The following is a 25,620-nucleotide window of genomic DNA, read 5'->3' as shown; positions in this document are numbered from 1 at the left end:
GGAACAACTAAGATCCTGCAGAGAACCCTCAAACTCCCAGGCCTCTGGTAGAGGACCCGAGAATGAAAAGGACAACAAAGACCACCCCCATTGAGGGGTGAGAAGGAGATGTGTGTAAATATATTTTTTTATATATATATATATATATATATATATATATATATATATATATATATATATATATATATATATATATATATACACACACACACACACAACAACAAAAAAAAAACCATAGATTGATCAAGCTTCCTCTTTTTTTTTTGATAATAGAAAAGTAGAGGATGGCATCAGTGCACTCCGTGTTTTTCACGACCTTACAGGCTTGTGTGAGCGAATTTGGACTAAAAAAACCCCTGAAATCTCCATGTTTTTTTGCGGAGGCATAGTCCGAAAAAAATAAATAAAATCATAAAAATAAAGTTTTACCCAAACATGTAAATGCACTGTGGACTATAAGTGCTGGTTCTATGCAAGAAAAATACTGGCAGAACATGTACTTTGTAGAATATTTAGAAAAATGAACTTCTATCTTTCAAATGGTTTTTGGCAACAAATGGGAGAAATTCAACCTGTGCTGCTCTTTATACAAAGAAATAAATAGGAAGGGGCGAAGCTTGTTCCGTTTTTTTTTGTTGTGCTCACACCTGTGGTTGTCACACAACTCAAAAGGACACTATGGACTTACAATGGGGAAAAATGAAATCATCCATCAAATGTGACCGAGCCCCCCCGACAAAGCCTCCCGTAGAGATGCGAGCACGCCATTATCCAGTTCTCCGAGTGCAGGTATATTCTGGATGCCTCGGCTACATTCCGGGTTTCCAGACCCTCGCCTAGATCACAAGGAGGAAACTAAATACTGTTTACATTGCATGCAGCAACTGAATAAGGTGCACACTTACAGTATATGGTTTATATGTGAAGAGTTCTTGGGTTTCTAGATGAAACACTTGGTTAGCGAACGCACAGCGCCTGTCAGCGCTTTCAACAGGTATGTCAATGTCTCTGTTCTGCTCCATCACAGGAGCAAATAAAGAGCTGCCTGAGGGACAGATCACATTAAAAAGCTTACCAACATTTTAAAACCCCCAATTGGGACTTTTAAGCCTCACCCCAGAACGCGCCTAAAGTGTGAAGTGCAGCGAACATTTACGCAGCATTGATCATTTTGAGAAAAAAAAATAAAAAACAGTGGCTAAGTTCACACTAGGCGCTTTTGCAGCTTTTTTATGCAAATTTTCTGCTGCCTTATACAGTACCAGCAAAGTCTGGTACATTGTTTTTTTTTCCCCATCAGTGTTTTGCGCTTGGCATGGTTTCTTGCACAATGGAGCATGTCACTTTTTTCAGCATTTTTTTCAATGAATGGGTGATGAAACAAAAGCACAAAAAACGCAGCAAAGAGTGCAAGAAACACCAAGGAAAACATGCTTTTTTCTGCAGCTTCTTTCCTGCCAAGAGATCAGGTTTTGCAACAGAAAAAGCCGCTGATACAACGACTAGTGTGAACTTACCCTAAACAAGAAAAAAATAAAAAGTGGATCCCCCCCCCCCCCCTATCATTTGCTCCACTTGCCTCATGCTTATTGAATGTCTCTGAAACCCTTTCAGAATTTGGCCAAGGAATAGGCAAATTAGCGGGTCCCCGGTTGTGAAGGTGTTGTGCCCCCCACCCCCCCGAACTAATCGCCCCACTAATCCTATTATCACATCCCTGTGGAGACATGGTTTGTAAGTGCGACGCCTGCACATCTCGCGCGTGTGCGCAACTTTCAATCACCCCAGGAGGTGCGCAAAGGGGTTGTCCACCATTTGAAACCATTTTTTACTTCTTTTGTTTTCGTGATTGGGCTTCCTTAAAAATTTGGCACCGCTTGCCTATGTGCTGCACTGTCTATTGCTGGCTGCAGAATGAGTTAACTGAGAATCTGTCAGTAAGATTCCAGTGACAGTCCAATTGGAGAGTTTTATTCTCTTTTTTTGTGCTGATTTATGAGCACAGACATCAAAGTAGAATGTGCAAGTAAACAAAGAGCCATCAAATGAAAAACGATGCAACTTTTTTTTAATGAAACCAAAATTTGCAAGAATTATTTTTAGTCCCAAATATATGCATTTATGTTATATATTTTTTTAATACTCTTTTTATAGTAAACTTTGGCATGCAATTAACAGAGACTTGTCACCTCTCTATCCCGCTCACACAGGCCGCGGTTGTAAGGAATTTAAGGGGGATTAAAGGCTCCGGGGTCTGACATGTGGTCACGAGCAAAGACTGCAGCAGATCTTTCCAGGAGTGTCGCCAAACAATAAATGCTCTATAGAAATGTCCAACTCCAAACAAGGCCAGTGTTACCTCTGGGGCCACGCACTAATTTTCCACCCCCTCTAATACCCAGCAGATTGCGCTTCCGCTTCCCCAATAATAGAGCTAAGCTTTATATGAGGAGGGGGTCATATGTACTAGCAGCGGCCCGTTATATTCATTCGGTTCATGCCAGATATGTATTTTCAATTCAGGGATTGTAAATGGATACATGCGATTGGCCAGTACAGTGCACTATACGGCCCGAGGGATCAAATCAGGAGAACTAGCCAGGAATATATTTAGTCTGAATATACATCATCACTAAGCATCTGAAAGGCTCCACAGTCTCTAAATACTTCCTGTAGTTCAGAGACTGGAATACAGCGGCGACTCCAGGATAACGTCATTCGAAAGTCCTAATAAAAGAACACGATTAAATTGTGCGCCATTATCTTCCGCGCAGTCAAATCTAGATCCCTGCGTGCTATCAGTGAATGGAAACCTTCCCATATACCCAACACTTCTCACAACCGAGATATAAATGGTTTCCACTAGTCAACAGTAAGCAAAAAAATATTCCAAATATTTAAGGGATTTTACACTTCCAGCACTCTGCACATCATCACTGTGCCTTCATTAAAAATGATAGAAACAGCTGGAATTCTCACCTCCTTGGGTGCAGTGCTGCACTTCCACTGCCGGTCTCGCTGAGCCCAGCGACTGGCGGCAGCGCTACTGATGTGATGTCACAGCTGCAGATGGTAAATTATCACGGCAACGGAAGCATTCAGAAGCAGCATGGAAGACATGTTACAGGAGTACTGAACTGGCTGCCTGTGAATCCAGCACTGGAATAAGGTAAAATGGATGCATGAAGATGCAGCTTGATTCACCTGATTGCTGACTGCTCCTCACTTTTTTTTTCCTCTCTAGAGAATAAAAGGAGCCGTCATCTGATCCTTAGTAAGTGGCGAGTCTGTCTTGCTTTCATCAAGATGGACTAGAGTAAATGGTGAATTCAGGGGTCAGAGGGGAAAAAGGTGCTCAGAAGTTGAGAAATATGTAGATTTCTATTCTATATTACAAAGTTTCTTATGGTCACCTGAACTAAAGATTTATGCAAAGTTTATTGAAACAGTAACCATTTCAGTGCGGAGTGCAAGGATGAAACACTAATGCCCTGCATATGTCATTGGGAGTCACAGTAAAGATTACAGTGGCGCTTGTTCTGGGAATCATGTGCTCCAGCTTTCAGTCATAGATGTGCAGCTTCAGTCACCGCTCAGTATACAGCCTCCAGCTTTCAGTCATAGAGGTGCAGCTTCAGTCACCGCTAGGTATACAGCCTCCAGCTTTCAGTCATAGAGGTGCAGCTTCAGTCACCGCTCAGTATACAGCCTCCAGTTTTCAGTCATAGAGGTGCAGCTTCAGTCAGTGCTCATTATACAGCCTCCAGTTTTCAGTCATAGAGGTGCAGCTTCAGTCACCGCTCAGTGCATAGTGACCGGCGGCTGAAAACATGCCCCAGAACTGACTGACAGCTGGCTGTGTAGTTCATCAGTGCTCAACCAACAGTCAGTGCTGGGGTGTTGTTACAGCCACAGTGACTGAAGAGGCTGATGGCCACCCCTATGACTGAAAGCAAGAGACTGCCGGTAGGAATAAAGTTAATTTCCTCCTGGCAGGCAGGCTTTCAGTGAAACAGCTACGCAATGGTATTAACCTGAAGATTAACCCCATATCTGCAGCAGGTTAACAACATTTTTTTTTTACATGACAAGAATAGGCAAACAATATGTGAGGGAAAAAAAAAAAGAGTGCAAAAAGAGAAATCAGTGTGTTCTCGTCATCCATACACATAACAGTGCTGGGACTTCTTGATATTGGGGGGGCCTAGAACAAATCTTGCGCCTTAGGCAGCTGAGCCTTTTCTAGTAGTTTCCATACTACGGTGCTATATACATTTATATAATTGCATTAAGTAGAGTTTATATAGCAGATCATAACAGATAAACTGCTACTAGGACAGATAAGTCTGCAGCCCTGGGATTGAGCATAGGCTAACATACCATGCACGCCTGCGAGTATCTGTACATGAGCTGACTTGTAAGGCTATGTGCACACGTTTTGAGAGCTGGAGATTTTTCCCCGCAAATTTCTAAAAATCCGCAGGTCAAAAGTCCTGCGGTTTAGCCCTGCTGTTTCACACTTCACAATGGATAAGGTGTGAAACCGCAGCGGAATCCGCACAAAGAATTGACATGCTGCGGATTGTAACCCGCAGCAAATCCGCAGCATGCGCACAGCGTTTTTGGTTTGAACATTGAAAACAATGGTACTGTACAATGCAGCAGAAACTGCTGCGGACCCGCAGGGCCAGAAAAGTTGCGGATCCGCAGCAGAATCCGCAGCGTGCACATAGCCTAAGTAAGCGAGCGCAGCACTTTCTCATGATATTGATTAGACAAGCGCTCCTTATTTTATCTACATATGTTTCCCAGTAATGTGGCAGATGGAAAGAAGGCGAGGGGAGGATATCTTGGATGTGAAGCGGAAATACTGCAGAGATGAAAAAGCAGCGGATGACTATTAGGTCATGGGAGGCTGGTGGGAATTTACAGGAGGGGGGATATTTCACAACAAGGCATAAGGTACCATAAGGGCTGCAGGCTTGCTATGAAAGATCAAGACACTAACAATGGCACTTCATCATTTAGGAGAAACTTACATCAAAATAACATTTCTTTTAAAATTTCAAGACACTTCAATATTCTTTTAAGCAAATCTACACACAGTGATGGACTAATAACAGTATGTCAGTATGTGTGTATAGTATGTAGCCAATGGTTGGCATGCCAATACAATTATTTAAATGTTATATCATAATCACAGTACGGACAATATTTTTTACTGGAACACTGAAAAAGCAGCTTAATTTACATGAAAGAGTATGTTACCAGTGAGATCTATGTCCGGCCCATAGATCCCACTGACAGATTCCTTTGAGGAATCCTGAATAAAATAGTCTTTTGCATTAATATGGGGATTATTCTTGACTCACTATGATAACCAGAGCTTTAGCTTATGAAACAGGACCTTGGTTGATATTATAAGGATGGACGGCGCCCCCTGACACTTTAGCGACGGACGGCGCCCCCCCTGAAACTTTAGCGATGAAATGTGGTCACTGTTACACTAGTGCGGATCTGGTTTAGATTGGTCCGCACGCATCAGACACCGGCTGCATGATTCCAGCCATGTTTGTTTTAATTTTAAATGTTGGGAGTAAAACATCAGGCGTCTAGTCAGACAAGTGGGTCCCTGATGGCTTCAACCCGCCAGCTACCAATGACGGTCACTCCAGGGGAGCAAAAGCTGACCTGCCTCCTCCCCCATATATTTGCCATTGGGAACATATTGAGAAGACCACATACATTGGGGGGATAACGTACTGTGTATCGGCTTCGGACAACTGTAATATAATGAATTGCCACCAAAATGTGCACCATTATCAAATATACAATGTCTGCAGTACCTTAGCTCACACTGTGAAACACTACGGGTCCCCATTTACTAAAAGCTAGTTGCGCCTGGTTTCTTGTGCAATTCACAAAACTTGTTGGCAGCATTTTGGTGTAGACATATGTTTTAAATAATTGACGACAAACAAAACGAGCACAGGCTTACGACAGAGGAGCCGTAATTTTTAGCAAATTTAATATTGGCATGTGCTTGTCGGCATTAGTAAATGTGGGTCATTTCGTTCCTAGTTAGCCTGGACTGATGGCTACCAAGTATCTGATTTACCCCTGAGGAAGTCGCTGTTGGTGGCAATACGCGCTGGACGAGAATACACCCCCTTTTCAGCATTCCTCCTTGTTTTCTATAGTGTTTATATTATAAAGCTACTTATTTATGATTAATACACACCTACCCTGACCTGATTTTTTTTGCATGCCTGCACTTTTCACAGAGTGAAATATAATGCATTCTGCTTGTTAGGGAATCACCTATTCTTCGTCATCTGGTAGAGGATATTTGACCCAGACACAGAGTGCTTTGCCAAGTCTTTTATTTTTTTTCTGTGCCTTTATGTGGTTTTTTTAAACAGTTATGTGATGGTTATGTGTGACTGGACACACCGCCTCCAGCAGGGCGAATTTCTCTGACACACGTGACCCTAGATACACCGCCTCCAGCAGGGCGAATTTAGATAATATAACGTGCAGCCGGATAGACCGCCTCCAGCAGGCGAATTTCAGAAATACACGTGTATCTGAATACAACGCCTCCAGCAGGGCGAATTTAAATAATAAAGGGAAACACCAGGGAAACCGATACAATGGAGGGCCCTGCGATAGGGAACGGGGACGTGGAGACCTCCTGCACTCCCCTGAATCAGTGTCTCTACACTCCTGACAGTCCCTATGCAGGTTCCGCACCTGGCGCTGAGCAGGATACCTAAAAACCCTAGCTCGCCCTGCACCTAGCCCTTTCTAGTGAAATGGACGGTGCAGAAACTAATCCCACCACTGCACTGAAACACACAAAAGGAAATGTACAAACAGGGATAACACCACTTAGCTTTGCTCTGTCGCTCTTGCTCCCAGCAACAGAGTCCAGCACCAGAATGCAGCTTTCCTCCTGAATAGCTGCTGCTTCACCAAGCTTTGTCAGAGCTGCAAGGAATTCTCTCTAGCTCCTTCCTCCACCAAGGATGGTTGAAATGACCAATATCACCAACAGTGAGAGAGCACATGACACACCTTTATAGTTAAGCCAGAGGAATCACACCTGTTAATGATTCCAGTGTAATAACGCTAACCACCACCGGGGGCAAACTAGAACAAAAGACACCAATGTGTAATGACCCTAATGGCCACCAGGGGCAAAACTAACTTTAAGCAACTAGCTTAAAGAAAAAAAAAAGGTTACAAGTGCTTTTATCTGTCACAATCCAGCATGGATCATGACAGTACCCTCCCTTAATGAGGGGCCTCTGGACCCTCAAGACTGCTCCTCATAAGGGAACCACCTACAAAGGGGACGCCCAGATCCAGAGTTCACCCCTGCAACAACCTGCACGTCAGGTTGACAAACGAGCACCGCTGGTATTAGCAATGTATGTTCTGGAAGCACCACACATCTCCGAAGCGCCAACCTGGGGAACGAGTTGTGCATGTTTGGGGTTAAATCGAGCTGGTAAGACTCCGCAACACACTTCCACTGGATGTTTTTTGGTAGCCACCCATACATGCTCGTTCACTCACAGGTCCGGACCTGAAGGTTTATTGCCACACATACGTTTGTCACAATTTGGTGAACTCTTTCTGGGATTGACAACAGAGGCGTCCCCCTGTGTCACCACACTCACACCCCCGCAATTCAACAAGGGGTTCACCATCCTCCAGCCCCTTCCACCACTAGGTCTGCACCTCCCAGGGTTGGCTAATGGCGAGGGTTGAGACTTGCCCCTACTCACCTGCAGCGCACCTGCTGCTCTCACTGGAGAGGAAGGGGTCGGTTGAAGAAAGATGGCAGAGACAATAGTCCCTAGGCAGCGGCCCTCACACGACTGCCCCCAGCTGATTACTTCCCTTGCCCGCCAATCAATCACCTCCGGTACTCCGCCAGCCAACACCTCTGCTGACAAAGTACCTTGGGAGGGCAAAATGGAGGAAATATACACTCCCTGGTCGCCTCCCTCCAAGCGACCAGGGGAATGCGGCTTCTGAGATGGCATAGATAATTTGGCGCGCGTAGGGCAAACCTTAAGGACATGACCAGTCTGCCCACAGTAGAAACATGCCGACACCACTTCCTGAACCGTAGGCAGCCCTGTACACAAACTAGCTCTTCCTACTTGCATGGGTTCGTCGAGACTTGGCACACACTGGGCAGGCTCCCATGAAATGGCCCGGCTTCCCACAGGAAAAGCATACCCCCCCCCCACCACGGCAAGCCGCATTAAACCCCTTTTTGTACCAACACCACCAGGCTGCCTGGGTTCCTCCGTCCGCACTGGTGGGTCCTCCTCCCTAGCGAGGACAACAGGGGGCACATTTTGTGTATGTCTCTCCCTAAGGCGTCTATCCACCCAGATGGCAAGGGACATGGCGGCCTCCAACGACCTGGGGGCGGCGTACTGCACCAGAGTATCCTGCAACTTTGGAGACTGACCCTGCACAAATTGACTCCTAAATGCAGGGTCATTCCACTGAGTGTCAGTGGCCCACCTCCTGAACTCTGAGCAGGACTCCTCAGCAACCTGGACTCCCTGTTTACACCTACGGAGTCGCGATCAGGATCCCCATACACTAGCGCCAAAGCCGCAAAAAACTCGTCCAAGGACTCCAATGATGGTGAATCGTCCGGCAGGGAGAAGGCCCACGATTGGGGATCCCCCTTCAGAAGGGACATAATGATTCCCACCCGTTGCTCTTCACTCCCTGATGAACGAAGGCGCAGCCTGAAGTATAATTTGCAGGCTTGCTGAAAAACCAAGAATTGATCTCTCCCTCGAGAAAACCTGTCAGGGAGGGATATCTTGGGTTCTGGCTGAGCCGGTTTCTGAACAAAGCCGCCAAAGCCCACCAACAGCTGCAGTTGCTGCACCAACTCACCGCGCAGCCCTTTAATCTCATCAGTAAATATCTGCAGCATTTGGGCAAAGGTCTGCATTGGGTCCATGGCTCAGCAGAACAAAATGTACGGTTGGTGATAATGTGATGGTTACATGTGACTGGACACACCGCCTCCAGCAGTGCGAATTTCTCTAACACACATGTATCTGGATACAACGCCTCCAGCAGGGCGAATTTAAATAATAAAGGGAAACACCAGGGAAACCGATACAATGGAGGACCCTGCGATAGGGAACAGGGACAAGGAGACCTCCTGCACTCCCCTGAGTCAGTATCTCTACACTCCTGACAGTCGCTATGCAGGTTTCGCAACTGGCGCTGAGCAGGATACCTAAAAACCCTAGCTCGTCCTGCACCTAGCCCTTTCTAGTGAAATTGACGGTGCAGAAACTAATCCCACCACTGCACTGAAACACACAAAAGGAAATGTACAAACAGGGATAACACCACTTAGCTTTGCTCTGTCGCTCTTGCTCCCAGCAACAGAGTCCAGCACCAGAATGCAGCTTTCCTCCTGAATAGCTGCTGCTTCACCAAGCTTTGTCAGAGCTGCAAGGAACTCTCTCTAGCTCCTTCCTCCACCAAGGATGGTTGAAATGACCAATAGCACCAACAGTGAGAGAGCACATGACACACCTTAAGGGTGAGTTCACACGTGGCGTTTTTTTCGCATTTCCACGGCAGTTTTAACCGCGCGATTTTGCCGCGAAAATGCGAAAAATAAGCATCCCATGCATTCCTATGGGATTCCGCAATGCTGTGCTAATGCTGCGGTTTTTACCGCGGCGGAATCGCTTCGCGGTAAAAACCGCAGCATGCTCATTAATTTGCGGAATCGCGGCGATCCCGCACCCATAGGAATGCATTGTTCCGCTTACTTCCCGCATGTGGCTGTGCACACCATGCGGAAAGTAAGCAGAACAATTGCGGATGGTACCCACGGTCCGGAGGAGAGGAGACTGTCCTCCGGGCTTTGGGTACCATATCCCTGTAAAAAATAGAATTTAAAATAAAAAATATTGTTATTCTCACCCTCCGACGTCCCGCGCAGCCTTCCCGCTTCTCTTCACGCTCCCGTTCCCAGTAGTCCTTTGCGAAAATGCCCGCGATGGCGTCCGATCTCGCGGGATCGCGAAGTCTCGCAGTAATTCGCGAGACGTCGCGTTCCCGCGAGAACTGACGTCATCGCGGGCATTTTCGCAAAGGACTACTGGGAACGGATGCGCGGGACGTCGGAGGGTGAGAATAACACCGTTTTTTTTTTTTTTACATTCTATCTTTTACTACTGATGCTGCATAGGCGGCCTCAGTAGTAAAAAGTTGGTCACACTCGTCAAACACTATGTTTGACGAGTGTGACCAACCTGTCAATCAGTTCTCCAAGCGATGCTACAGATCGCTTGGAGAACGCTAGCATTTTGCAAGCTAATTACGCTTGCAAAATGCTAGTTTTTCCGCGGGAAAATCGCGGGAATTTAAAATGCGATTTTCCCGCGGACTGGAATTCCGGAATTCTCGCGGCAATTTCCGCGAGAGTTCCGGTACGTGTGCACTTAGCCTTATAGTCAAGTCAGAGGAATCACACCTGTTAGTGATTCCCGTGTAATAACGCTAACCACCACCGGGGGCAAACTAGAACAAAAGACCACTGTGTAATGAACCAAATGGCCACCGGGGGCAATAAATTTAAGCAACCAGCTTAAGGGTACCGTTACACCTAGCGACTCACCAGCAATCCCGACCAGCGATATGATGCTGGTGAATCGCTGGGTGGTCGCTAGTGAGCTGCCACTCAGGCAGATCTCACCAGCGACATTGCAGGGGACGGGGATCGCTACTTACCTGTCAGGCGCGGCGATCCTGCGTCCTCCCGCCCGGCTCCACGCGTCGCTCATCGTCACAGCATGAAGCGCCGCAGGAAGTGGACGATGAGGAATGATCCAGCAGCTTCTCGCGCGATCAGCGATTACCAGCGGGGGAGCCGGTCGGAGGTAAGTATCACATGCAGCGATATCGCTAGTAATATCGCTGCAACATCACAAAATCGGTGACTTTACAGCGATATTGCTAGCGATATCGCAGTGTGTAACGGGGGCTTAAAGAAGAAAAAAAAAGTTACAAGTGCTCTTATCTGTCACAATCCAGCATGGATCATGACAAGTTACCATTATGAGACATGCAACGACTTACAGTCTGCTCTCCTGATCTAAATGTTTCACATTAATAACGTCCACTTTCATTTGGAAGCAGATTCTCTGGGAGATCTATGTCCAGCCCATAGATCTTAACAGCTCATTTACATATTAAAAAAATGGTTTCTCAAGAATAATGGTACCGTTACACTTAAAGATGCACCAGCGATCCCGACAATGATACGACCTTGTCAGGATCGCTGGTGCATCACTACATGATCGCTGGTGAGCTGCCAAACAGGCAGCTTCACCAGCGATCAGCACCAGCGAGGACGCTGGTATCTAAGGTAAATATCGGGTTACTAAGCGGCGTGCGTCACTTAGTTGCCCGATGTGTACCATAGAAACCTGCGTGCTCACGCCGGGAGCTGCCAGCACGCAGGTTTCTAGAGTACACATCGGGTAGCCAAGTGATGCGCGCCGCTTAGTAACCTGATATTTACCTTAGATACCAGCTCCCAGCGTCTGCTTAGAGCGCTGGGAGCCTCGCTGATCGTTTGCTCCCGCTGCCACATGCAGAGCAACAATCAAAAAATGGCCCAGGACGATAGTGCACGATCAGCGATACCCGGCGGGGGGGGGGGGGGGGCGGTCGCTGATCCCAATGACACACAGCGATCTCGCTGGCGAGATCGCTGTGGCGTCACAAATTCAGCGATCCCGATGAGTGTGACGGGGCCTTAAGACATCGGATTGCAGATATCACATGCCCATACAGACAGATTAGGAAGGTTGATCCTACTGACAGATTTCCTTAATGTTAGGGGCATACTTTTTTTTCTTCTATAAAGCTTGTTTTAACCAAGGCCAGACTTACATTCAGCAGGAAGATGTAAAAGTCCTTTATGTTTGCATTTCTTTTGTATCTACTATGGACTTTGACTCAAAAACTGCAAGTGATTTCAAGAAGTCACTGGGTGGAGGTGGCGTTATAAATGTTACACGAGAGCCCTATGGCTTTCTATCAGGATCCATAAATCAAATTTCCTACAAAAAGCCCCTTTTCTTGTGAGACATACAAATAATAAGGGAAGGGGGGCTGGTGATGAGTCAACACCATTAACCCCATCTACAAAAGCAAACATGGAGGAGAAAGACCAGAAAACTATGCAGAACAAAAAGTGTTACAAAGGAAAAAGTCTCACTTGTTACAGTGGTCATTCATCTCGATACATTGGTATAACAACATAATGACCAGTGATTTGTGGCTCTCCACATAATGTAAGGGCATGCTGGGAGTTATAGTCTTACACAAGCTACAGATTCATCTGTAATAGATCCCGGCGCTACAGGTTGCACCATAGGTGTAGTTCAGCTTTGTAGCCCATTACCTCCTTTCTATAGATCCCTACTGCACACCTATGCAATGTAGATAAGGAAAGCTATTGTTTAATGACTTGTGCCCTCCTACCATATACCTACTGATAAAATATTTCCAGAAAATATCTAGAGGTAATACAGCCATGATATTTGCCTAATTAGGGCTTGTTCACACATCCGCTGGAGAGACAAGAAAAAAAAAGAAGCTTTGTTTAACATTACCAGCAAAGCTAATAAGATTTCTGGAATTTCATGCACACGCTGATTTTTTTTTTTTTTTTTTGCAGATTTCAACAAAAGTTTTTTGTCAAATCTGCAGGGGTTTTTTTTGCCATGCAAATAAACACGAAAAAAAAAAATATCAAAAACGAAATTTTTTTGGATTTTTGCAACAGACACATCTGTTGTAACTCCTGAACATGTGTACCCACCCCGAGGCTGCGGCCAGGCTTCAGTCACGTAACAAAAACAGTTGGGCAGATGTTGCAAGACAATTGCATTTTACGCTGTAAGCCCCAACTAAGGGAGATGTCCCAAGTATAATCGATGTGTCAACTCAAGTATATCCTATATGATGTATGGAGGCAGATAATGTCCGGGGAGAGGAGGCTCCAACCTGCTGAACTTCAACGGATGAGCCTTTTGCTCTCCCTAGAGATAAGCCGTTGCCAGAAGGAGTGGTCAGTATGGCTATAGGAGTCCTTACAAGGAGGCTACCAACTGAAAATGGCAGATTTCTATCAAGTTTTGTGCTATATGTATTGCTTTAAAATAACAAAATCTGAATGATAAAAATTAAAAATCTTGCAATGGTCACACTGGACACAGACACTTTAGACCCCAATTTCCTGTTCTTTCAGGAAATCCACATGTATATTGACCACGATGAACAGAGTCTGACCCTATTTTTGTATTAAAAGCACCTAACTATGATCATTGTGAAGCGAGGGGGAGCAGGTGAGCTGTGATATCGCCAACTGTGGTTGCTGGATCCTGTGTTATCAGCTGTGTATAGTTTTGTCACCGGACATGTAATTCTGCCTCTGATGATAAGGAGACTGCTGAAAACTCTGCCTGAAAAGACAGGAAGTCTAAAAAGGCCCAGCTGTCAGTGTAAAAATGTCAATAGTAGTATTTCTGTATTGTAGTAAAGACAGATATTTATTAAACAAAAAAGGGGGCAGGAGATGATGAGATTAAACAAGTCTGAACTACATGTTGCAGGTATTTTCCGCATATATACGGAGATGTTAATTGTAGACTCCCCCTTGCAATGTGTAAGGGCAACTTTGGGGGGCAATTCTCCAGCAAAATCCAGATGAAACACTTTTGAATTTTGCAGCAACAACACCAAAAAAAAAAAAAAAAAAAGGTAGACCTCTCGACTCCCAGAACATCTGTCCGGAGTCTGGGCAATCACATGACTGTTAAGGGTTGTATGTGACCTGACACTGTAGTGATCAATATTCACTCGGCAGCACATCCATAAAGGCCATAGTAACCCATTTCAATTTAGCCTTCATTTTCTCTAGAGCAAATTTGAAAAAAATAACTGAAATTCTCTCACTGGCGGCTTTTATCGGCATCTCCACACAAGCATATACAGATATCGGTGGGCTGTAAATGGCTTATCTCATAAGTTTCTGACATAGACTGGGGGGAATCCTGGCTGTAACTAGCTAGACTGATACATTTCTCCATGATTCTCATCTTGTACCACACTTCGGTATATGTTGCTGCAATTCATAAAGTAACAACATTTCCGCCCGCCATCAATAACTAACCAACGTGCCATATATTTACATCATCCGAGAGCAGGACAGGTACTTAATAATAGATAAAGTCCCCGGTTTCAGTGTCAGCCCTGCCCGCAGACCAGCTGCTCGGCAGCACAGGCCTCTTCTGCACTGCACAGGTAAATAAAGCCATTTCCATGGGCCACATTACACCTGGAGGACCCCAGAGCCCATCTGCAGAACCTCCTCTCAGGTAAGATCATTATAACTGCCCTATGATTCAACAAGACCACCAATGATTGGTTAGATCAAATAGAAACAATCTGATTCAGATCCGGGTTGTACATTTTTACATTTTGGCTGTTTTGTTCTATCACAGGAATAAGATGGAAAAAAAAAAAAAAAAAAAAAAAAATGATGGCAGTGCCTGATCAATCACAATGGACCCCATAGACTTGTACTGGTAATTTAGATCTGTGACTCTGATCAAAAACGGATATACAGTGCCTACAAGTAGTATTCAACCCCCTGCAGATTTAGCAGGTTTACACATTCGGAATTAACTTGGCATTGGGACATTTGGACTGTAGATCAGCCTGGAAGTGTGAAATGCACTGCAGCAAAAAAGAATGTTATTTCTTTGTTTAATTTTTTTTTAAATTGTGAAAAGTTTATTCAGAGGGTCATTTATTATTCAACCCCTCAAACCACCAGAATTCTGTTTGGTTCCCCTAAAGTATTAAGAAGTATTTCAGGTACAAAGAACAATGAGCTTCACATGTTTGGATTAATTATCTCTTTTTCCAGCCTTTTCTGACTATTTAAGACCCTCCCCAAACTTGTGAACAGCACTCATACATGGTCAACATGGGAAAGACAAAGGAGCATTCCAAGGCCATCAGAGACAAGATCGTGGAGGGTCACAAGGCTGGCAAGGGGTGCAAAACCCTTTCCAAGGAGTTGGGCCTACCTGTCTCCACTGTTGGGAGCATCATCCAGAAGTGGAAGGCTTATGGAACTACTGTTAGCCTTCCACGGCCTGGACAGCCTTTGAAAGTTTCCTCCCGTGCCGAGGCCAGGCTTGTCCGAAGAGTCAAGGCTAACCCAAGGACAACAAGGAAGGAGCTCCGGGAAGATCTCATGGCAGTGGGGACATTGGTTTCAGTCAATACCATAAGTAACGTACTCCACCGCAATGGTCTCCGTTCCAGACGAGCCAGTAAGGTACCTTTACTTTCAAAGCGTCATGTCAAGGCTCGTCTACAGTTTGCTCATGATCACTTGGAGGACTCTGAGACAGACTGGTTCAAGGTTCTCTGGTCTGATGAGACCAAGATCGAGATCTTTGGTGCCAACCACACACGTGACGTTTGGAGACTGGATGGCACTGCATACGACCCCAAGAATACCATCCCTACAGTCAAGCATCGTGGTGGCAGCATCATGCTGTTGGGCTGTTTCTCAGCCAAGGGGCCTGGCCATCTGGTCCGCATCCATGGGAAGATGGATAGCACGGCCTACCTGGAGATTTTGGCCAAGAACCTCCGCTCCTCCATCAAGGATCTTAAGATGGGTCGTCATTTCATCTTCCAACAAGACAACGACCCAAAGCACACAGCCAAGAAAGCCAAGGCCTGGTTCAAGAGGCAAAAAATCAAGGTGTTGGAGTGGCCTAGTCAGTCTCCTGACCTTAACCCAATTGAAAACTTGTGGAAGGAGCTCAAGATTAAAGTCGACATGAGACACCCAAAGAACCTAGATAACTTGGAGAAGATCTGCATGGAGGAGTGGGCCAAGATAACTCCAGAGACCTGTGCCGGCCTGATCAGGTCTTATAAAAGACGATTATTAGCTGTAATTGCAAACAAGGGTTATTCCACAAAATATTAAACCTAGGGGTTGAATAATAATTGACCCACACTTTTATGTTTAAAATTTATTAAAATTTAACTGAGCAACATAACTTTTTGGTTTGTAAGATTTATGCATCTGTTAATAAATCCTGCTCTTGTGTGAAGTTTGAAGGCTCTAACTTATTTGCATCTTATCAAACCTGCTAAATCTGCAGGGGGTTGAATACTACTTGTAGGCACTGTATGTCTCCATGATTTTGTGGACTTAAAAAGCAAAAAAAAAAAAAAGCCTGATGACAACTGCATTTTTGCGTCAGTTTAATCCGCAAGACTCAAAGTTGAACCTGCCGCAACGTATAAATGTGAACACAGCCCAATGACATAGCTGTATGTACTATGTCCAAACCATAAAATGGGTCTCAAATGAAATTATCACTAATCAACCATCAACACAGGGCCAACAGGGAAGCGTGTCAACTGTCCACTTTGCTTCGTCTAGGGTACTCGGCTGAGACAAGGTACAGTACAGGGAGAATAAAGCTTCTGCATCAACTGGATACAAGCGTCATAACGTCTTCTCCATGTATGTGCAATTATCACTGCAGTCCTACCAGAGCTGGGACAATTTTTCAGGGTCACACAATGCAGTCATTGTACCTTTACCAAATCAGATGACCCAATGAAGTTTCTGTGCACCCTCCTACTTATAGCACCCTATTCTGACTTTGCGGCACATGAGCTCCAATGACACCATAGATGGATCCTTCTCTGCTATACGATATTTCTAGTAGAGGGCTAGATGTTCCAGAGGAAGCAGTGGTGACATCAGCTGTGAGATCTGGTGATCTACCTGAGCAGCGTACCTGCTGTATCAGGGCCGGATCACCTGCGCAGAGTACCTGCTGTATCAGGGCCGGATCACCTGCGCAGCGTACCTGCTGTATCAGGGCCGGATCACCTGCGCAGCGTACCTGCTGTATCAGGGCCGGATCACCTGCGCAGCGTACCTGCTGTATCAGGGCCGGATCACCTGCGCAGCGTACCTGCTGTATCAGGGCCGGATCACCTGCGCAGCGTACCAGCTGTATCAGGGCCGGATCACCTGCGCAGCGTACCAGCTGTATCAGGGCCGGATCACCTGCGCAGCGTACCTGCTGTATCAGGGCCGGATCACCTGCGCAGCGTACCTGCTGTATCAGGGCCGGATTACTACAGGGTTACCTGTGCACTGTACCTGCTGTATCAGGGCGGGATTACTTAGGGTTACCTGTGCACTGTACCTGCTGTATCAGGGCGGGATTACTACAGGGTTACCTGTGCACTGTACCTGCTGTATCAGGGCAGGATTACTGCAGGGTTACCTGCGCACTGTACCTGCTGTATCAGGGCCGGATTACCGCAGGGTTACCTGCGCACTGTACCTGCTGTATCAGGGCCGGATTACCGCAGGGTTACCTGCGCACTGTACCTGCTGTATCAGGGCAGGATTACTTCAGGGTTACCTGTGCACTGTACCTGCTGTATCAGGGCCGGATTACCGCAGGGTTACATGCGCACTGTACCTGCTGTATCAGGGCGGGATTACTTCAGTGTTACCTGTGCACTGTACCTGCTGTATCAGGGCAGGATTACTACAGGGTTACCTGTGCACTGTACCTGCTGTATCAGGGCGGGATTACTACAGGGTTACCTGTGCACTGTACCTGCTGTATCAGGGCGGGATTACTACAGGGTTACCTGTGCAGCGTACCTGCTGTATCAGGGCAGGATTACTACAGGGTTACCTGTGCACTGTACCTGCTGTATCAGGGCCGGATTACTACAGGGTTACCTGCGGACTGTACCTGCTGTATCAGGGCCGGATTACCGCAGGGTTACCTGTGCACTGTACCTGCTGTATCAGGGCGGGATTACTACAGGGTTACCTGTGCAGCGTACCTGCTGTATCAGGGCAGGATTACTACAGGGTTACCTGTGCACTGTACCTGCTGTATCAGGGCCGGATTACTGCAGGGTTACCTGTGCACTGTACCTGCTGTATCAGGGCCGGATTACTACAGGGTTACCTGTGCAGCGTACCTGCTGTATCAGGGCAGGATTACCTGTGCACTGTACCTGCTGTATCAGGGCCGGATTACCGCAGGGTTACCTGTGCACTGTACCTGCTGTATCAGGGCCGGATTACTGCAGGGTTACCTGTGCACTGTACCTGCTGTATCAGGGCCGGATTACCGCAGGGTTACCTGCGCACTGTACCTGCTGTATCAGGGCCGGATTACTGCAGGGTTACCTGTGCACTGTACCTGCTGTATCAGGGCAGGATTACCGCAGGGTTACCTGTGCACTGTACCTGCTGTATCAGGGCAGGATTACCGCAGGGTTACCTGTGCACTGTACCTGCTGTATCAGGGCCGGATTACCGCAGGGTTACCTGTGCACTGTACCTGCTGTATCAGGGCCGGATTACCGCAGGGTTACCTGTGCACTGTACCTGCTGTATCAGGGCCGGATTACTGCAGGGTTACCTGTGCACTGTACCTGCTGTATCAGGGCCGGATTACTGCAGGGTTACCTGTGCACTGTACCTGCTGTATCAGGGCCGGATTACCGCAGGGTTACCTGTGCACTGTACCTGCTGTATCAGGGCCGGATTACCGCAGGGTTACCTGTGCACTGTACCTGCTGTATCAGGGCCGGATTACCGCAGGGTTACCTGTGCACTGTACCTGCTGTATCAGGGCCGGATTACCGCAGGGTTACCTGTGTACTGTACCTGCTGTATCAGGGCCGGATTACCGCAGGGTTACCTGTGCACCGTACCTGCTGCAGGTCTGTATCAGGGTCAGATTAGGGTCCTGTCCTCTGCACTCAGTCTGAAGAACCTGTAACCCTTTCCTAGCTCTGGGCCATATGCACCATGGCAATAAAGTAGATGAGGGATTGGCAGCAGTTTCCATGGCTGAGTGCTGCTTGGCACCGCTGCCACTGCAGCAAGACATCTGTAAAAACTTAGAGCAGAATTGCACGGATTTGTGCTCCTCTGATGGGCTGATGGCAGGGGCCACAATGGAACAGACAGGGGTAAGTGTGCAGCACACAGGCTGCGGAGGGTGCGAGGCCAGCGGGCGGCAGGACTCACCTTCCTCTGCTGCTTCTCCCAGGCTGGATCTAATAGGAGGTCCCTATCCCAGTCCTCCTCCGGCTGCATGTAGTCATTATTCTGAGGAGAGTCATAATGATCCATCCCGGGTGGCTGCGGCTACAGTTCTGCGATGCTTGGACTTGTAGTGCTCCTGGGACCCACCGGTACAGACCAGCAGCAGATCCGAGCGTGCAGCCAGCGCTACAATGTAATAAAGTGCGAGCTGTGCCCTGGAAAGGGAGGGGGCGCAGCCAGGGACAACCCTCCTCCTCCAGCAATGTGATTGGTCCGTCCCCTGCCCGAGGCTGGGAGCTCTGCTAGTACTGCCACTGGCGGCCGGAGCCATCAATCAGCCCGCAGAGGGCTAGAGGGAGAGTGCCGGCCGCTGCAGGGGTTGGGAAGAGCGTACTGCTGTGTGCGCAGGAGAGGAGCAGCTGCAGGGGATGGGGCAGAGCGTACGACTGTGTGCGCAGGAGAGGAGCAGCTGCAGGGGATGGGGCAGAGCGTGCGGCTGTGTGCGCAGGAGAGGAGCAGCTGCAGGGGATGGGGCAGAGCGTACGGCTGTGTGCGCAGGAGAGGAGCAGCTGCAGGGGATGGGGCAGAGCGTACGACTGTGTGCGCAGGAGAGGAGCAGCTGCAGGGGATGGGGCAGAGCGTACGGCTGTGTGCGCAGGAGAGGAGCAGCTGCAGGGGATGGGGCAGAGCGTACGGCTGTGTGCGCAGGAGAGGAGCAGCTGCAGGGGATGGGGAAGAACGTGCGGCTGTGTGCGCAGGAGAGGAGCAGCTGCAGGGGATGGGGCAGAGCGTACTGCTGTGTGCGCAGGAGAGGAGCAGCTGCAGGAGATGGGGCAGAGCGTGCGGCTGTGTGCGCAGGAGAGGAGCAGCTGCAGGAGATGGGGCAGAGCGTACGGCTGTGTGCGCAGGAGAGGAGCAGCTGCAGGAGATGGGGCAGAGCGTACTGCTGTGTGCGCAGGAGAGGAGCAGCTGCAGGAGATTGGGCAGAGCGTGCGGCTGTGTGCGCAGGAGAGGAGCAGCTGCAGGAGATTGGGCAGAGCGTGCGGCTGTGTGCTCAGGAGAGGAGCAGCTGCAGGAGATTGGGCAGAGCGTGCGGCTGTGTGCGCAGGAGAGGAGCAGCTGCAGGAGATGGGGCAGAGCGTGCGGCTGTGTGCGCAGGAGAGGAGCAGCTGCAGGAGATGGGGCAGAGCGTGCGGCTGTGTGCGCAGGAGAGGAGCAGCTGCAGGAGATGGGGCAGAGCGTGCGGCTGTGTGCGCAGGAGAGGAGCAGCTGCAGGAGATGGGGCAGAGCGTGCGGCTGTGTGCGCAGGAGAGGAGCAGCTGCAGGAGATGGGGCAGAGCGTGCGGCTGTGTGCGCAGGAGAGGAGCAGCTGCAGGAGATGGGGCAGAGCGTGCGGCTGTGTGCGCAGGAGACGGGGCAGAGCGTACGGCTGTGTGCGCAGGAGACGGGGCAGAGCGTACGGCTGTGTGCGCAGGAGACGGGGCAGAGCGTACGGCTGTGTGCGCAGGAGACGGGGCAGAGCGTACGGCTGTGTGCTCAGGAGACGGGGCAGAGCATACGGCTGTGTGCTCAGGAGACGGGGCAGAGCGTACGGCTGTGTGCTCAGGAGACGGGGCAGAGCGTACGGCTGTGTGCTCAGGAGACGGGGCAGAGCGTACGGCTGTGTGCTCAGGAGACGGGGCAGAGCGTACGGCTGTGTGCTCAGGAGACGGGGCAGAGCGTACGGCTGTGTGCTCAGGAGACGGGGCAGAGCGTACGGCTGTGTGCTCAGGAGACGGGGCAGAGCGTACGGCTGTGTGCGCAGGAGACGGGGCAGAGCGTACGGCTGTGTGCTCAGGAGACGGGGCAGAGCGTACGGCTGTGTGCTCAGGAGACGGGGCAGAGCGTACGGCTGTGTGCTCAGGAGACGGGGCAGAGCGTACGGCTGTGTGCGCAGGAGACGGGGCAGAGCGTACGGCTGTGTGCGCAGGAGACGGGGCAGAGCGTACGGCTGTGTGCGCAGGAGACGGGGCAGAGCGTACGGCTGTGTGCGCTGGAGACGGGGCAGAGCGTACGGCTGTGTGCGCTGGAGACGGGGCAGAGCGTACGGCTGTGTGCGCAGGAGGCGGGGCAGAGCGTACGGCTGTGTGCGCAAGAGGCGGGGCAGAGCGTACGGCTGTGTGCGCAGGAGGCGGGGCAGAGCGTACGGCTGTGTGCGCAGGAGGCGGGGCAGAGCGTACGGCTGTGTGCGCAGGAGGCGGGGCAGAGCGTACGGCTGTGTGCGCAGGAGGCGGGGCAGAGCGTACGGCTGTGTGCGCAGGAGGCGGGGCAGAGCGTACGGCTGTGTGCGCAGGAGGCGGGGCAGAGCGTACGGCTGTGTGCCCAGGAAAAGAGCGGCTGCAGGAGACGGGGCAGAGCATACGGCTGTGCGCGCAGGAGACGAGGCAGAGCGTACGGCTGTGCGCGCAGGAGACGAGGCAGAGCGTACGGCTGTGCGCGCAGGAGACGGGGCAGAGCGTACGGCTGTGCGCGCAGGAGAAAAGCGGCTGCAGGAGACGGGACAGAGCGTACGGCTGTGCGCGCAGGAGACGGGGCAGAGCTTACGGCTGTGCGCGCAGGAGACGGGGCAGAGCATACGGCTGTGCGCGCAGGAGACGGGGCAGAGCGTACGGCTGTGTGCGCAGGAGAAAAGCGGCTGCAGGAGACGGGACAGAGCGTACGGCTGTGCGCGCAGGAGACGGGGCAGTGCGCGCAGGAGACGGGGCAGAGCGTACGGCTGTGCGCGCAGGAGACGGGGCAGAGCATACGGCTGTGCGCGCAGGAGACGGGTCAGAGGGTACGGCTGAGTGCGCAGGAGATGGGGCAGAGCGTACGGCTGTGTGTGCAGGAGAGGAGCAGCTGCAGGAGATGGGGCAGAGCGTGCGGCTGTGTGCGCATGAGATGGGGCAGAGCGTGCGGCTGTGTGCGCAGGAGATGGGGCAGAGCGTGCGGCTGTGTGCGCAGGAGATGGGGCAGAGGGTGCGGCTGTGTGCGCAGGAGATGGGGCAGAGGGTGCGGCTGTGTGCGCAGGAGATGGGGCAGAGCGTGCGGCTGTGTGCGCAGGAGATGGGGCAGAGCGTGCGGCTGTGTGCGCAGGAGAGGAGCAGGAGATGGGGCAGAGCGTGCGGCTGTGTGCGCAGGAGATGGGGCAGAGCGTGCGGATGTGTGCGCAGGAGAGGAGCAGCTGCAGGAGATGGGGCAGAGCGTGCGGCTGTGTGCGCACGAGAGGAGCAGCTGCAGGAGATGGGGCAGAGCGTGCGGCTGTGTGCGCACGAGAGGAGCAGCTGCAGGAGACGGGGCAGAGCGTACGGCTGTGCGCGCAGGAGACAGGGCAGAGCGTACGGCTGTGCGCGCAGGAGACGGGGCAGCGCGTACGGCTGTGCGCGCAGGCGACGGGGCAGAGCGTACGGCTGTGTGCGCAGGAGGCGGGGCAAAGCGTACGGCTGTGTGCGCAGGAGGCGGGGCAGAGCGTATGGCTGTGTGCGCAGGAGGCGGGGCAGAGCGTACGGCTGTGTGCGCAGGAGGCGGGGCAGAGCGTACGGCTGTGTGCGCAGGAGGCGGGGCAGAGCGTACGGCTGTGTGCGCAGGAGGCGGGGCAGAGCGTACGGCTGTGTGCCCAGGAAAAGAGCGGCTGCAGGAGACGGGGCAGAGCATACGGCTGTGCGCGCAGGAGACGAGGCAGAGCGTACGGCTGTGCGCGCAGGAGACGAGGCAGAGCGTACGGCTGTGCGCGCAGGAGACGGGGCAGAGCGTACGGCTGTGCGCGCAGGAGACGGGGCAGAGCGTACGGCTGTGCGCGCAGGAGAAAAGCGGCTGCAGGAGACGGGACAGAGCGTACGGCTGTGCGCGCAGGAGACGGGGCAGAGCGTACGGCTGTGCGCGCAGGAGACGGGGCAGAGCGTACGGCTGTGCGCGCAGGAGACGGGGCAGAGCGTACGGCTGTGTGCGCAGGAGAAAAGCGGCTGCAGGAGACGGGACAGAGCGTACGGCAGTGCGCGCAGGAGACGGGGCAGAGCGTACGGCTGTGTGCGCAGGAGACGGGGCAGAGCGTACGGCTGTGCGCGCAGGAGATGGGGCAGAGCGAACGGCTGTGTGTGCAGGAGAGGAGCAGCTGCAGGAGATGGGGCAGAGCGTACGGCTGTGTGCGCAGGAGAGGAGCAGCTGCAGGAGATGGGGCAGAGCGTGCGGCTGTGTGCGCATGAGATGGGGCAGAGCGTGCGGCTGTGTGCGCAGGAGATGGGGCAGAGCGTGCGGCTGTGTGCGCAGGAGATGGGGCAGAGGGTGCGGCTGTGTGCGCAGGAGATGGGGCAGAGGGTGCGGCTGTGTGCGCAGGAGATGGGGCAGAGCGTGCGGCTGTGTGCGCAGGAGAGGAGCAGGAGATGGGGCAGAGCGTGCGGCTGTGTGCGCAGGAGATGGGGCAGAGCGTGCGGATGTGTGCGCAGGAGAGGAGCAGCTGCAGGAGATGGGGCAGAGCGTGCGGCTGTGTGCGCACGAGAGGAGCAGCTGCAGGAGATGGGGCAGAGCGTGCGGCTGTGTGCGCACGAGAGGAGCAGCTGCAGGAGATGGGGCAGAGCGTGCGGCTGTGTGCGCAGGAGAGGAGCAGCTGCAGGAGACGGGGCAGAGCGTACGGCTGTGTGCGCAGGAGACGGGGCAGAGCGTACGGCTGTGCGCGCAGGAGACGGGGCAGCGCGTACGGCTGTGTGCGCAGGAGACGGGGCAGAGCGTACGGCTGTGTGCGCAGGAGACGGGGCAGAGCGTACGGCTGTGTGCGCAGGAGACGGGGCAGAGCGTACGGCTGTGTGCGCAGGAGACGGGGCAGAGCGTACGGCTGTGTGCGCAGGAGACGGGGCAGAGCGTACGGCTGTGTGCGCAGGAGACGGGGCAGAGCGTACGGCTGTGTGCGCAGGAGACGGGGCAGAGCGTACGGCTGTGTGCGCAGGAGACGGGGCAGAGCGTACGGCTGTGTGCGCAGGAGACGGGGCAGAGAGTACGGCTGTGTGCGCAGGAGACGGGGCAGAGAGTGCGGCTGTGTGCGCAGGAGACGGGGCAGAGAGTGCGGCTGTGTGCGCAGGAGACGGGGCAGAGAGTGCGGCTGTGTGCGCAGGAGACGGGGCAGAGCGTGCGGCTGTGTGCGCAGGAGACGGGGCAGAGCGTGCGGCTGTGTGCGCAGGAGACGGGGCAGAGCGTGCGGCTGTGTGCGCAGGAGACGGGGCAGAGCGTGCGGCTGTGTGCGCAGGAGACGGGGCAGAGCGTGCGGCTGTGTGCGCAGGAGACGGGGCAGAGCGTGCGGCTGTGTGCGCAGGAGACGGGGCAGAGCGTGCGGCTGTGTGCGCAGGAGACGGGGCAGAGCGTGCGGCTGTGTGCGCATGAGGGGGCAGAGCGTGCGGCTGTGTGCGCATGAGACGGGGCAGAGCGTGCGGCTGTGTGCGCATGAGAGGAGCAGCTGCAGGAGATGGGGGCAGAGAGTGCGGCTGTGTGCGCAGGAGAGGAGCAGCTGCAGGAGATGGGGGCAGAGCGTACGGCTGTGTGCTCAGGAGACGGGCAGAGCGTACGGCTGTGTGCTCAGGAGACGGGGCAGAGCGTACGGCTGTGTGCTCAGGAGACGGGGCAGAGCGTACGGCTGTGTGCTCAGGAGACGGGGCAGAGCGTACGGCTGTGTGCTCAGGAGACGGGGCAGAGCGTACGGCTGTGTGCTCAGGAGACGGGGCAGAGCGTACGGCTGTGTGCTCAGGAGACGGGGCAGAGCGTACGGCTGTGTGCTCAGGAGACGGGGCAGAGCGTACGGCTGTGTGCTCAGGAGACGGGGCAGAGCGTACGGCTGTGTGCTCAGGAGACGGGGCAGAGCGTACGGCTGTGTGCTCAGGAGACGGGGCAGAGCGTACGGCTGTGTGCTCAGGAGACGGGGCAGAGCGTACGGCTGTGTGCTCAGGAGACGGGGCAGAGCGTACGGCTGTGTGCTCAGGAGACGGGGCAGAGCGTACGGCTGTGTGCTCAGGAGACGGGGCAGAGCGTACGGCTGTGTGCGCAGGAGGCGGGGCAGAGCGTACGGCTGTGTGCGCAGGAGGCGGGGCAGAGCGTACGGCTGTGTGCGCAGGAGGCGGGGCAGAGCGTACGGCTGTGTGCGCAGGAGGCGGGGCAGAGCGTACGGCTGTGTGCGCAGGAGGCGGGGCAGAGCGTACGGCTGTGTGCGCAGGAGGCGGGGCAGAGCGTACGGCTGTGTGCCCAGGAAAAGAGCGGCTGCAGGAGACGGGGCAGAGCATACGGCTGTGCGCGCAGGAGACGAGGCAGAGCGTACGGCTGTGCGCGCAGGAGACGAGGCAGAGCGTACGGCTGTGCGCGCAGGAGACGGGGCAGAGCGTACGGCTGTGCGCGCAGGAGACGGGGCAGAG

General features: G+C 52.0%; 1 protein-coding gene across 5 annotated transcripts in view; it reads right to left on the bottom strand.

The window, feature by feature from the left end:
* LOC141055551 (alpha-actinin-1) overlaps positions 1–19,448 on the bottom strand; it is a 150,435-nt gene extending 130,987 nt beyond the window's left edge. For 3 of the 5 annotated variants that reach the window (XM_073552172.1, XM_073552174.1, XM_073552176.1), the window contains exon 1: positions 19,196–19,448. In XM_073552172.1, coding sequence (XP_073408273.1) covers positions 19,196–19,300 — 105 coding nt within the window. In that variant the 5' untranslated portion in view covers positions 19,301–19,448. The remainder of the gene's footprint in view (positions 1–19,195) is intronic. The other 2 variants (XM_073552175.1, XM_073552173.1) reach the window with 2 other exon arrangements.
* Between the last annotated feature and the right edge of the window lie 6,172 nt (positions 19,449–25,620).

Source organism: Dendrobates tinctorius, unplaced genomic scaffold (assembly GCF_039654945.1).
Source record: "Dendrobates tinctorius isolate UK_male_01 unplaced genomic scaffold, ASM3965494v1 ptg000186l, whole genome shotgun sequence".
NCBI lineage: Eukaryota > Metazoa > Chordata > Amphibia > Anura > Dendrobatidae > Dendrobates > Dendrobates tinctorius.
Note: the sequence above shows the minus strand (reverse complement) of the source record. Positions and strands in the feature narration are given on the sequence as shown.